This window comes from Labrus mixtus, chromosome 11 (assembly GCF_963584025.1).
Source record: "Labrus mixtus chromosome 11, fLabMix1.1, whole genome shotgun sequence".
In the NCBI taxonomy this organism is placed as follows: Eukaryota; Metazoa; Chordata; class Actinopteri; order Labriformes; family Labridae; genus Labrus; species Labrus mixtus.
Window position 1 is genome coordinate 8,980,934 of NC_083622.1, and position 14,258 is coordinate 8,995,191.

Here is a 14,258-nt window from a genome sequence, read left to right on the forward strand (position 1 = left end):
ACATGCTATTAGATCAGCTGCGCTATAGTGTGATGAAATAAATTGAAGCCAACAGATGAAAGCTCGGGGGCCCCAAAAGCAGGAGAAGGAGGACTACGAGACGGTGCGACGGCCTTATTTTATGTTACACTGCCATCATTTGGACAAACGCAGAACTGAACAGTGGAGGAGGTGCAGAGAGAGACTGTAGAGAAGCAGCAAACCTTCAACACGTCATTTAATATCATCAGTGATTAAGGGACTAATCAGATCTTTCTTTGTCATGTAAATAACCAATATGTGAAAAAATACTTTTTCACAAGTGAACACACTGAACAGTAACTCTGAATCTGGCTTCACATGAGACGATTTCTCTTCTTCATCTTAACTGATTTTAAAAACGTGTGAGGACACAGACATGAGGTCTTTGACCCTTGATCGTATTGGGTGTTGTTGGGGGGCAAAATCAGTCCTTAAATCGTCTCAGTAACCTGACAAGGGATATTGTAGTTACATCAGTTGCGACGGCAGTTAGAGTTGAACTTATACGGCTGACCTCAGCGATCAAAGGCTCCTGATTTCTCTGCCCGGCGCCCCTCAAGCTGTGGGTTCTGTTTTCTAGCAGCACGGCTACTCGTTGCACTTTTAAAATACTTTGACATGTCACAAAGTTGTGACACTTACAGCGAATAAGAGGTTATATAACTGCAGATAAACTGGAGCTAAGTTACTGTGCTGCCATCTTGATTGGCACCCATGTGACTTCTCGACAAGGGATGTTGTTCAATGTGAAGACTGATATTGGGTTAAAAGCAGCAAAGACAGCATTCAACAGGAAATGTTTGCAAATAGGAGCCTCCTACTTTTAGACACAGGCTGGAAAATTTGCACATAATGCAATATTATAAATGAATATCCTCAAGTTGGAAGCAGTGCCCTACTTGATGTTGCATAGAGAACATATTCTGTTCATTAAATTATCTTTAATCAGTGTATGGATTTTCCTAGAAATCATTTTATTGGTTTGTTGTGATGCAACTTTTTTTAAACGACATTTGTCATGTACCCCTTGCAGTACTGCCACGTACCACTAGGGGTACACGTACCCCCATTTGAGAAACACTCCTTTAGATGATATTTCCAAAACTATGAACCCCGCTGACATTAACTGTATGTTTATTTGTTTAATTGTTTTTGCAAATTAAAAAATAATATAACAAAAAATTAATCGTATTTTGACTTTTCTGTTCATCCAGTTAATTGATTAATTAACTTTATCTCTTTCGCTGTTCTGACATGAACCGCTGGGTGGTTTGATTCATAATCAGAACAAATTAAAAGGTCCTTTTTGTTATTTCGCATGCAAAAATATTTGATTGAAAAGTGTTAAGTGATTACTACGGAGCCCCTGAAGTCCCAAAAAATGCGCACAAGATTTTTTTCCTTTTTACTTCTTGGCACTTCAGGGGCTCCGTAGATTTCAGATAAATAAATATATATTTTTATGTATAAAGCACTTTGCATCAACGAGACAATAAGTGCTTGCTGAATCGACATAAATGTTTGCACGAGACAAACACTTGAGCGTGACGTGCTGGGGGAGCGCGCCCTGCATGACGTCATTGTTTCGTGCAGCAGACTGAATGAGCAGCTGTGTGTACACTCCGGTACAGCAGGGCCTGCACACACACAGCGGTGACAAGGAATCTATGAGGAGGATTTTTCTACATGTTATCAACACGGAGAGGTACGTGTGAACTTATTCTTTTATTCTATCGATTATTTGCTGATATTTGTGCGAAGATTAAGATGAAGATGATGAAGAAGGAGGAGGAGGAGGAGAGGCTGCTTCTGATGTGCATGAGTCAGGCGGTGTGTTTATTCTGGTGCGGTGCGGATGTATGGTTGTCATACTGCTGGTTTACTCAGAATATTTAGTGTTTATTCCCTGCAGAAAATGTACAAAATGTTCCGTCTTTGTTAATAAATGTTTATCGCATCGCATCATCACAGCAAGTCGAATCGTGACGCGCGAGCTGCACGTAAATGACTCATTATTTATTCATTTCCTCCCCGCCGCGGATGGACAGCATGAGATGGAACTAACGAGCAGGGGAAATAAAAGGATTTGTAGCTGAGGTTTCTGTGGTGATTTGTTGCTGCTGGTAGATGATTGAACAAAAAAGGGAAGAGGAGGAGTAGAAACAGTCACAAGACCTCAGTTACACCTTCATATGAATATAAGGGTGCAGTGGCGATTCAAGAGTCTGCTGGGGCCCTCAGCAGAAATTAATTGGAGGGCCCTCCAACCAGCGTTCATCACCATCATGCCTGCCAGTTTCCTGACGTTTACTCCTCTTTTTTTTTTTACCTTTTACGTTTTCTAGTGTTTTAACAGCATGCAACGCTTAGCAGGGCAACGACGGTGAGTGCTGTCAGATGGGGCCCCCTTAGGTAGGTTTTATGCTGTCCTTGTAAATGTGCACATTTTGAGCCGCTGCTGTACTGGAGTTTAAAGTTTGTCAGCCCTTAGGGGACCCTTATTGTTCTGGGGCCCCAAGCAGTTGCCAGTCATCACACTTTCATCTGCACCAGATGTCGGCTAACGGTCTTGAGCTTGTTTGGCGTTTTTCTAGTCTTCTGACTACTCAAAGCGCTTTTACTCCGCAGGTCACACCTACACATTCACACACTGATGACAGAGGCTGCTGTGTAAAGAGTCCATCAGCAAACCATCCACACACATTTATGTCTTAATTTTAATCTGCAAACTTTTAATTATGTATGGAAATTTAATGCAACCGTAAGAAGGGAGATTTACAGTACGCCTTTAGTGCGTCAAATCATCATATATGTACATCATTACGTAGTCTGTAGGGATGTGAATCGCAGGGTAACTCATGATTGGTGATACGATACATGGACCACCTTAACGAGAATATCACGATACAGCAATTTTGTGATAATTGTTACACCGCAAAACAATCAGAAAAATATAAAGAGAGAAATATCCGATGAACTGTTTGAAACAAAACGACCCCTAAAAGTCAAAGTGCAGGATTCAGCAGTACTGGTGTCAGTTTCATGTCTTTACTTCTTTTCAGCGCTGTCTGACATTATCCCGCTGTTGACTTACTGTACGTCCGTACGTGTTTCCCTCGTTCGTTGTCATTAAGGCCACCTTGAGGAGTCGTTAAGTAGTGGAGCGGTGAGTCAAAATGGAAGAGCAAATCTGTTCCAACAAACGGCACGAGCGATTTGATGAATCTTATCACACCAGCAGGACGACGATCTTTTTGCCACCCCTGTAATCCAGTCATGCACATTTGTTAACACAGGGAAGAAAAATAAAAAAAACAGCTGAATTTTATCTTTCTAAACATCTTTAAAAATGTCTCCAAATAAAGTTAAACAACCGTATCCGAGCCCTCAGATGTTTTCAAAGTTTCTATAAAGGTCGCTCTGCTTTCTCCTCAGGTAATCGTGAAACATGGAGGGAGGACATTTGTGAGTACAGCTCTTTGTTAACGCTCAGTTTCACACCTGTCATGGAGTTCTTCTCAGCGTTTATAAACTGTGTTTTTCCGCTGAAAGAGCCACAACATTAATCCAACTCCTTGTGTCACTGCAGCGGCTACTCCCGGGATTATCTCGACCGCTTCATCCAGAGCCAGGACTCGTCCGTGGTGAACAAGTTCCAGCAGAAATACTGGAAAACCAAACAGACGCTCATCAAGGTGACCGGGAAGAAAGAGGACGAACATGTGGTGGCGTCAGATGCCGACCTGGACGGCAAGTTGGAGGTGAGGGAGGGAGAGTTTCAAAAGCAGGAGAGTCAAGTCAGGTTACTTTAGGATTCAGTCACAGTGCAGAGACGTTAACAAACACTGGGGATACTTTGGCCCCGGGTGGACTCTGCAGAGACTTAAATGGCTTTTTGATTCACACGGTGACAGTATTCGCTCCAGGCTTAAATCTTACATTAAGCTGCCTCTCCAGCTCGCATCCTCTACGCCCTCCATTTCAGGAGGGAAGTGAGAGTAACGGCTGAAATCGATACCTCATATGGGCTGAAATATCCAACCTTTATTGAAGTCACGTCTTTGTTAAGAAACCATTTCAGAACTGGATATCTACACGCTAAATCAAAGCTCAATTTAAAGCTGTGATGTGACATTTTAAACGTCTACTTTTAGAGTCAAACGGCTCCCGTGTCGTAGTGTCCTGGTCTCAAGACTGCTTTTTGGAGGTCACGGTCTCGTCTCTGCATGGAAAGCATTTTTACTCGGTCTCCGACAGGTCGGACTCCAGATTTTAAATCAAGACCACCACTGATTAAGGATGTTTTTCCACATTATTAATTTGATTAAAAGGAAAATGCCTCTTTCTTAAACACTGAATAACTTCAGTTCATTTGTAGTTTTTTATCCCCCGGTTATGGCCGTAACTTTCCGGTGTTACGGTCTAAGTGAGTGAGATGATGATTTTTCAAAGATATTTGTGGTCTTTGTCTTGACTTGGTCTCGATCCCTAAATGTCTTGGTCTTGTCTCGGTCTCGGAGCACTCTGGTCTCGGTTAGTGCGGTGACAACCTCCGGTCTTGAAAAATGAAGGCAGCGCAGAAGTGCAAAATCCTGCAGTTCGTCAAGTGTCCACTTGAGGCTGGCTCCAGGAACACAGGAAGTCACATACACACACCACAGCCAAAAAAAAAGCACAGATAAACATGTTTACAGCCTGGTACAAAAAAAACCAAATAGGTCTGATAGTTATTGTCATCACTGGCTCACACTGTAGATTTCATTGTGAGATGATATTGATTTTCTTGCTCTGCAGGTCTTCCACTCCATCCAGAGGACGTGCATGGAGCTGCTAAAGGTCATCGAGCAGTACCAGAGGAGGATCTGCTGTGAGTCCGATAAACAGCTCAGTGTTGATAAAACCTTAAAATGAAGATTAAAATACGACCTGTTCAAAGAATGGGTTCGCAGAGTTTGGTGTGATTCAGAGTGGAGAGTTAATATTTAGATCATTTAAAAGCGTACCTTTATTAATAAGAAATTGCTCATCCATCTCAGATCTTAAGCGTAAAAATGGTATCTTCTTTCCCCGTCTGCAGTTCTGTCCCAAGAGGAGAACGAGTTGGGTCGTTTTCTGCGCTCACAGGGCTCGCAGGACAAAACCAGGGCGGGAAAGATCATGCAGGCAACTGGGAAAGCGCTCTGCTTCTCCTCTCAACAGAGGTGAGCACCAAACATGAACACATCTGTCAGTGTTTGAGAGATTTATGCTAAATCCTCATGAAACAGCCACACAGGTAACATGAAAAGTAACAGCTGCATTGGGGCAGAGTAGCTTGGAGGGTTAAAGTCCCTACAACTAAAACGCATTTAAAGGTGATTCAACACTGAAGACTGCACTGAATGCACTGGATCTTTCTTAAAACTGATTTTCATCAGCCTCTTTTTAAAACTATTCTGGATGGATGTGTGTGTTTGTGTGTGCGCAGAACATTTTGTGTGCAAAGACATATCGAGCACTTGGATAAACTAATGCACGTCGGGCTGTATCTTAATCCTTGATCTGATTCCTCCTCCTACAGAATGGCTCTGAGGAACCCTCTGTGCCGTTTGTACCAGGAGGTCGAAACGTTTCGCTATCGAGCGATCTCAGACACGTGGCTGACGGTGAACCGAATGGAGCAGTCCAGGACCGAGTATCGAGGTGCGCTGCTCTGGATGAAGGACGTGTCTCAGGAGCTCGATCCAGACACTCAAAAACAGATGGAGAAGTTCCGCAAGGTTTGTCTTATATTTGACATGGCATTACGGATAGTGGAAGTAAAAATATATTTCACTTAGTTTGGCATGTTCCAGAGCTCTGACATGCACACAAAAAGGTTAATTTCACCATTTTATTTACCTCAACACAAACTACTCAGATCAGTCAAATCAAACAAGTAACAGTATAAGGCCACTAGAGGGCGTAGTGCACCATCAGACGGCCTCTCCTCTGGTTCACTCTGAGCTGTGACTTTGACTCCAGTGTTTTGTTTTCATTGTTCAAACTTGTGCGATACGACACACTGGCTTGTTTGCTTTCAGTTGGGACATTTTCTTATCTGTTATCTCCCAGGTTCAAGCCCAGGTGCGCACAACCAAAACAAGCTTTGACAAACTGAAGAATGATGTGTGCCAGAAAGTCGACCTGCTGGGAGCGAGTCGCTGCAACCTCCTCTCTCACGTTTTAACCACATACCAGGTAGACCACGAGTCCAGGTTGTTTGCATTCACTCCAATGAGCTCAGTAAAAGGTGCATGGGGGGGGGGTTTCAATGGATCGACCTTGTGAAGCAGGAAGACAAACATGGGGAGAATGCAAAAGGGGATAGATATAAGCACATCACAAAGGTGCAAGGCAGTGGAAAAACAGCAGGCTGAGGAAGAACTTGCCACAAAAAAAGTTTTTATTCCATCACAATAGCAACATTTAGATCAGACGTCTTCAGGTGGTATTTCTTGTTCTGTCCTTACATCCATACAATGCACGCTTTTTTAATGGTCATTAGTATCAAAAAAGGTCTGTAACTTTAGAAAAAAACTCCATCATATTTTTAACAAAAAGATGCAGCAGTGGTCCATTCAAATTCACAGGTCAGCAAATACGGACGTTTCTCAAGTCCTTTAGGTGTTAAAGCTGTGTTGATGTCTCTTACAAACGGACAGAGAGTAGAAGACATGACTGAAACGTTGCCAGACCATGTGCAGGACGTAAACTGCAATTGTTGGTGATTAAAAACAAGAAATGACCCACTACTGGGCGCCCAGGAGTTCTCTTTTTGTTTAGTAAGTTTGTTTAGTATAGTTCAGTAAAAAACAAGACACTGTGCAGACTGCAGAGATTTAAAGATATATTTTTTTAAATCCACTTCACCGTGTTTCTCTAACTCTAATATGTGTCTCTAGTCTGTCTACAAACCCCCCAATGATGAGAAAAGTCCATCCTCTCCGTCTTTAGCCTGCTCCACTTTTCAGAAAATGTGTGCTCAAACAGGCCGTTTGGAGATTTTCCCTTCATGACCTCACAAAGGGCAGTAACCCCTCCCCCAGGTGGGTGACACTCCCACAGCTAGGTGTTTGTTCTGCCCTCTGAGTCTGCCTTCTCACCGTAAACAATAGGACATGGAGCGAGAAAGCCCGAGACACCAAAGCCCTTCCAGAGAGGGGGTGTGGTCAGACACAGCTCATTTACATATTTAAAGGTACAGACACAGAAACAGCCTGTTCTGAGCAGGGCTGAAATAGAGACATGATCAAATACAGGATCAGAGTGGATTCAGAACAAGAAACTTCATACACATGTTTTGAGGAGCTCTGAGACTTACTGGTTGAAGAAGAGGAGGATATGTGTCCGTTAAATGACAACACAAGAAGATACTGACTCAAGACATGGGAAATAAATGATGAGTGAAAACACAACAAGCTGAATGTGTCTCTTTGGCTTTTCCTGCTTTTTCAGACGACTCTTCTGCACTTCTGGGAGAAGACATCTCACACCATGGCAGCCATTCATGAGAGCTTCAAGGGCTGTCAGCATTATGAGATCTCCTCACTAAAGGTCAGTGTATTTATCTGTACAGATTATTTAACTCTATAAACAGACAAATGTCTACATCAGGAGAATCATCTAGTCATTGCAATCAGATACTTTGTTCTTCTTTCAGACATTAAGAGACCCCGTGGAGAAGCTAGCTAAGAAGAAAGGGAAGAAGAAATTTAAAGCGGCGAAAGAAGACGCAGAGAAAGCTGAGACCACAGACGACCAGTGAGTTATCTCATCTTTTCTCATGCAGGTAGACAAAACACATGCATGCCAGCACTGACACTGAACTGGATTTGACTGAACATAAATGAAGTTTTTCTACACGCTCGCTGCTCCAAGCATGCAGGAGATGTTTTAAACTGATGTTCTCTATTTCTCCATATTTAAAGACTCATCTCACTGAACGAAAACACCAGCGATAAGACCCGAGAAGGTAAGAGATAAGGCTGCTATGTTTGTACAGCGTTTAATATGTGACGTAAATGTGGTTTATGTTGGCTGCAGCGTTTTTTTTTTGTTCCGCTCATGTTCAAATTTTTCTATTAAAAAGAAAACAAAATTCACACTCTTAACACATTCAACATCTGGAAAGCAGCTGGAGAAGAAACCTCTAATTTTGCCGGCCCAATAGTCAAAACACACAAGAGATCTGTAAGAATGGATACGACAAAACTCCTCACTAGAGCCTTAAAAAAAAAGCCTCCATGTACTAAATCAAGGAAATGCAAAATAACCTCAAACAGCTTGTTAAAGAATGTAACACTTCTTGGTAAAACGTTGTCCCATATACGAATAAGGGTCCAAATGAAATGTTAAATATGAGGTATTTTAGTGTATCGTTATAGAAATATGCATTATTGATCATTCAGGGGATGCAGACTCCTTCTCTAACTATCCAGACCTGGAGGGAGAGGAGAAGAACAGCATGGCCTTACTGAATGAGATCCTGGGCAGCATGTCTGTGGACGAGGGCGACTTCTCTCGAGAGTGGACCGAAGTTTTCGGAGACAACGAGGAAGGAACGAGCGCAGCGTCGGGTGGACGAGTAGACGCCGAGCAAAGGGAAGAGTCCTTCTTTCTACCATCTCAGCTGTGGGACCAGAGCTTGAATAATCCGCAGTCTTCCATGTCAGGTATGAAAATGATCGAGTCGTCTGTGTTTGTGCTTGTGTAAACCAGAGAAGGGTTACGGCCTTTAGCTCTTAAGCCGTTTTTTGTTGGTTAATTTGAATAATTTGAGGTTTCTATCTGTAGGAAGATCATCCTTTTTGGGAAAACCCTACTAATCATCTCAATTTAACCATTATTACACTAACTTAAAGATCCCATATTATCCTCATTTTCACCTGTTTCATTACCCTCCAAAAAGATCCTGACAGCAGCTTAAAAACTGCAAAGTAAGTTCTATTCTTTTCCATGAATGATACGATTTTCTGCTTTCCTGCTGTGGCATTGGAGGGAGAAAAAAGCTTGAAGATGAAGTCTTAAACCCTCGTCTGTCAAAGTAATAGAAGGAGGCCATTATAACACGGCAATTAGATTTTCTTACCCGTAGGTAATTGCCAACAACTTTCCATTTCATCCGGCCTCCAGCACCGGTTGCTGACATCTCGTCTGATTCTTCTTGATTTGGTTTTGTCTGTTTCCAGCTTGGAGGGTTGTGAGGACGGTAACCCCATTTAAAAAAAAAAAGCTTTAAAGAAATAACACCTGAACTAGACGAGTAAAATAACGAGGCTAACTTTTTAGTTTAGTGTAACAACATGTCTGACGCTATTCAGAACTGCATGGTGCAACGGTGATATTCCTGTAATCCCATTTTCATGATCAGTAAGGCCCTGTGTCCACCTAGCGTTTTTTTTTTCTGAGCGCCAGCGTCCTTTTTCAATTGTTTTCAATGAGTAGAAAGCGTTCACACAGAAATCGTACGCCTGGACAAAAAGTGCAGCAACCAGCGGTTTTTTTCCCCCATTCTTGTGCAGCCGCTCCAAGTTGAAAATCGTTAAACTTTTCAGAAAGGCGCTGTTGACGTCACCGGCGCTCTTTTCCAAATGTACGATATTCCCCGAAGTTTTGCTGCCTACGGATCGTGTCTTGTACCCACATCCTCTTTGCTCCGCGTCTGCTCGGGTAAAAATTATCTTTAAAAAAAAAAAAAAAAAGTAAAAAGTAACGGAGCAGTGTCGGTCATACAGCGACCGTTGTCAACAGACTGTTGTCATAGAGACAGGAGAGACGTGCAGCGCTTTTCTTCTCAGCGCACAAACACTTCATGCAAGCGCTCCCGAGTGCACAGCCATCTCTTTTCTGCCCGGAAAAAAACGCTAGGTGGACGCGGGGCCTTAAGGGTAGTGCTAGAATAGAAGTAGGTCCGGATAATTTTCCAGGTTGAGGAAAGCGTCATATGGACCACAGGATGGTGATTGTTTAGCAAGGTAGGCTGAGAGTCCAGCTGGTCAACAAAGCAAACAAAGCAAAGCAGAAACAGTCCCAGGATCAGTCAAGAACACGAACAAGTAAAGAAGCATTTAAAGCTTTAAGTAATTCAGCTGTAATCATTTTACATGTGAAGACAGGAGAGCACACAGGCAGGGACTGACTTGTAAGAGCAATAAAAAAAGAAATCTTTGACAGCATGTCACAATAAAGCAGCATGCAAGATATCCGGCACATGCTTCAAACTCATTTAACACTTATTAATCTTCCTCTTTGCCCTAACGTGTCTCGCACTAAAGGATTTAGACTCAACTTCACATTGTTGTCAATAACTATCACATCATAAAAAAAGAGGAAAATGTAGAGCCTTGCAAACTTCCAAGGGCTTTCCATGATATCTGGGTCATTGTGCAGGAAGAAGCTTGTTCCTGAGGTCAATCTAGATAACTGAAGAAGCAGAAGTTTGGGGGCTGTTTCAAACATATTGCAGGAAGAAGAGCGTAGGTGTAGCACTTCCAGGATTTGGGTGGAATGGCCAAGAGAGGAAAAGAAGCCATTCCTGCAAGAAGCAGCACATGGCAGCAGAAACGTTTGACCTCCATTTGACCTGAAGATTAAAGCCCCAAAAACAGACAAATCCTGCAAATAAAACTGGTTCATAGAGTTCGAATAACTAGACAGATCTCGACTGAGCAGTCCTTGGCTTGAGACCAAGAATGTGAAACAAAGCTTTGACAAATCTTCAAGGAAGAAAATCCCCAAAAATCCCTGTGAGTCAAGCACATTCAGATGCATCCAATAAGCTGCAATCACACTGTAACATTACAGTACTTATAAATTTACACAATTCTTAGAAGCATTTAGCCTCGTCATCGTGGTGAGAAGTGTCTCGGAAGAATGTTTTAGTCAATGTTTCTCCGTCTTCACGAGGACTATCGTGCATCTCAACAAGTCAAAAGGTAACGTAAGAGGAGGATGCGGGGGCTGAAATAGCAAAATGCACAAAAAGTCCAAAAGATTAAAAAAGGTTTGTTGGTGTTTGAAGCCTGCTGGACGGCTTGTGTTCGGAGCTTGTTTGGTGCTGAATATAACAACAACACATTCCAGTATCCTCCCCGGTGGTGTAAAGTGTTGCAACATGGTAAAATGTGTTTTCTGAAAGCAAACTAAATGTGCCTGAAACAACAGCTCATGGTTGTACTTTCAGAAATCTGACTTGTATTTAAAAGCTTGTAATGATGTCCGATGTGTTATAAATGTTTTGATTGATGTTGTTTGTGCACTCATTGCACATAATCCGTCCACAACAGCAAAGCGATCAGCGAGGGAGTGTGATGATTTATTTGTTGAATCATCCTCTGGCACGTGAAAGCGTCCCCTGTTGATGAATCTAAATCTGCCTCTCTCTTGTTTTCAGATTGGGCTGGGATCAGTCCACAGCCCGTCGCCGAGGCAACCGAGCACTCATCTGGAGCCAATCAGAATCCTCCTAAGCAGACGGTGAAAGGTACGGGCCGGGCCAAACGAGTAAAACATAAGAATAGGCTTGTGTCCAACCGAAACCTGTGTTTATGGGTACTTTGAAAAAAGAACTTGTGGGTTTGTTTCCATTCATACTTTGGACGTCAGCCAGATGCAAGGGGTGTTTCTATTTCCATTTCTTCAGTACATGTGCAGCCGTGTGTCTAAAGCCCCGAGTCTAAACCAAGCAGTCAGGTTTGGTTCAGTACAGTTTGGTACGGTAATCCCTGATCTTGCTTGCGTTTCCAAAGCCAACCGTACTCTTACACATCCCTAAATCACAGCGGCAGGACATTGTGTAGACAGCCAATAAATTAAACAAAGAACCCAACTTTTGAATGACGAAACCCCAATAAATGTGTTCCATACCGAACCAAACTGAACCCGACTGCTTGGTGCAAACGGGGTTGTAGTGACCTTTGTTAACTTTCATTTTACAGAGACGACAGCAGGGACATCCAAAGACCTCTCAGCGTGGTTCAACCTGTTTGCCGACCTGGACCCCCTCTCCAATCCTGACGCGGTGGGAAAAACTGACAGGGACCACGAGCTTCACAACGCATAGTTCTTCCTCGGCGCCACAGTGATTACAAAATGGCGGCTACCGTTGTGAGCGGCAGCAGCAGAATAAAGCTGCTACCAGCGCAGGGAGAAAAATCACATGAGCAGCCAACACACAGTCGTCATGACTACAGAGTGAAATAATCAGACAAGTGATCAATCAGCCTCTCACTCATTTAACTCCAGTGGTGGAAGAAGTACTCACATCTTTTACTTTTACTTTAGTTCAGATTCGCAGTGCCTCAGTGTAAAAAAGCTTGGTTACAAGTCAAAGCCGTGCATTTGAAGTCGCACTTCAGGAACAGTACTTATAATGCAGAATGGGATCTCAAGAATATCATTCACCTCAGTGTTTGATTACAATTACTAACGCTTTAATGTGCTCATCTCTTGAAAGCTAATTTGTTTAATTTCTCGAGTTTGTAGGGCTATAAAGTTTAATTTTATTGGAGTACGAGTTTGGAACAAAAAGCCCTTTGACATAAGCTGCCTTGGAAAATCAGTCCTCTCATAGCATTCATGCTTTAAATTCTGACCTCCTTTACTTCTGATTTCAAACGGGTGAAACTTCTTTGTGAGATGCAAAGAGAAAGCGATCAAGACAAAGATCACAACGTGTTTAAGAAAGAAAGCAGAACATGTTGAACTCAGCTACAGAGAATTGTTAAATCAGTTAAATGGCGCTTATTATTTTGCAATCCGTCAAACACTACACGGAGGCAAACCGAACAGAATTGTGAGGAAATATTAGTCATCAAATTTCAAAAGGTGAAGTGGATATTTTGTTGTTTTTGAGATTTGTTTGCTTCATGCTGTATTTCTATCCCTTTTTTGGAGTTAAAGGCAGGGTTGGTAACTTTCGAGCTAGCATGATTTTGAAAGTAGTATTCCCTCAGTGCTCTGTCTACACCCACCCCCTCCCCTCTGTGCTCCCTCAAAAGCCACGCCCCCTCACTTACATGCATGAGCGCAGACTTTGCTCCAGAAGTGGACCTCAGTTCATCTCTTGCATTGTTAAGAAACTACGTCGTTAATAAACTCCGTCATCGGTGACGCCCTTTTGAGTGTGGGCTAGTGCACGGAAGAGGTAGAGAGCGAGCAGGGAGACAGGGAGGCGTCTGATTGGTTCATCAGATTGGTACCTCATGGCAGACATTGGTTGAAGTTTTTACAGGCTTACAACTGATACAGATGACGGATTTTTTTCATTATTTTTTCAGAGAACATGAGTTATTAATTTCTGTCAGGACCTAAAGACAATTTCAACCAAAATCTTAAAAAGTGACTCTGGAGAAAATTACCAACCCTGCCTGCTGTGTTGATGCATGATGCATGCCTTGTTTTATGTCATCAGAAAAAGTGTGCTTGAATGGACAACATGTTTTTTTTTTTTTATCAGTGTAAGATTTTGCATCAAAGTTGTTGTTTTTTTATGCACGTGATTATTAAGCTCAGTTTTGGCTTCAATGGAAAACATTTAAACGACTGGTGTGTTATTCAGAAGAAGATCTTCTCTATTAACCCTGTGAACACTCTAATATTGAGACATGCTGCACACACATGCACTAACAGGATCCTGTGGACATGCACTAATCGAGAGACGTCAGAGTGAGGGGGCGGTCCTGAGTTGGTGGGGGATCGGTGCCTTGCTGAAGGCCCTGGCTGAGCTCAGGATGTGAACTAGCACCTCTTCAGTCACCAGACCAACTTCCAGACTTGGTCCAAACCAGGCACTTGAACCGGCGACCCTCCGGTTCCCAACCCAAGACCCTACAGACTGACCTCCTGCCGCCCCTCGTAGCAAACTAACCGGACAGATTTTAATGAAAACAGTCGTACTGATCTAAGTATGACTGCAACGCTGCAGAATCTGAAAGTATATCGAGTAAATGCCTTAATCAGATCTCACTTTAACAACATAGAACTTCATCATATTTGATTCCTTGTACAGTACATTACAACAGATTTCTTTTGTCATTCGGTTGCATCTCAAATGACTCATGTTTTACCTGTTGACGCCGTGTGACATCATCAGTAGTGATCATAATCAAACCCATGGACTGCCTTACTGTGACCTCCTGTTTGTGTGTAAATGCCATGCTTCATATCAATAACCGATGTTTCTGCCTTTGAAAAGATTACATACCAAAACAAACTGG

General features: G+C 42.6%; 1 protein-coding gene across 1 annotated transcript; it reads left to right on the top strand.

Moving 5' to 3' along the window:
* The first annotated feature begins 1,579 nt into the window (after nucleotides 1–1,579).
* On the top strand, nucleotides 1,580–12,493 carry ica1 (islet cell autoantigen 1). The gene is made up of 13 exons (XM_061049842.1): nucleotides 1,580–1,726; nucleotides 3,457–3,486; nucleotides 3,611–3,782; nucleotides 4,816–4,888; nucleotides 5,099–5,222; nucleotides 5,582–5,780; nucleotides 6,115–6,240; nucleotides 7,498–7,596; nucleotides 7,703–7,803; nucleotides 7,971–8,014; nucleotides 8,451–8,714; nucleotides 11,435–11,524; nucleotides 11,979–12,493. The coding sequence occupies exons 2-13, from the start codon at nucleotides 3,470–3,472 to the stop codon at nucleotides 12,101–12,103; spliced, it is 1,434 nt and encodes a 477-aa protein (XP_060905825.1). The 5' UTR covers nucleotides 1,580–1,726; nucleotides 3,457–3,469; the 3' UTR covers nucleotides 12,104–12,493.
* The last annotated feature ends 1,765 nt before the right edge of the window (nucleotides 12,494–14,258 follow it).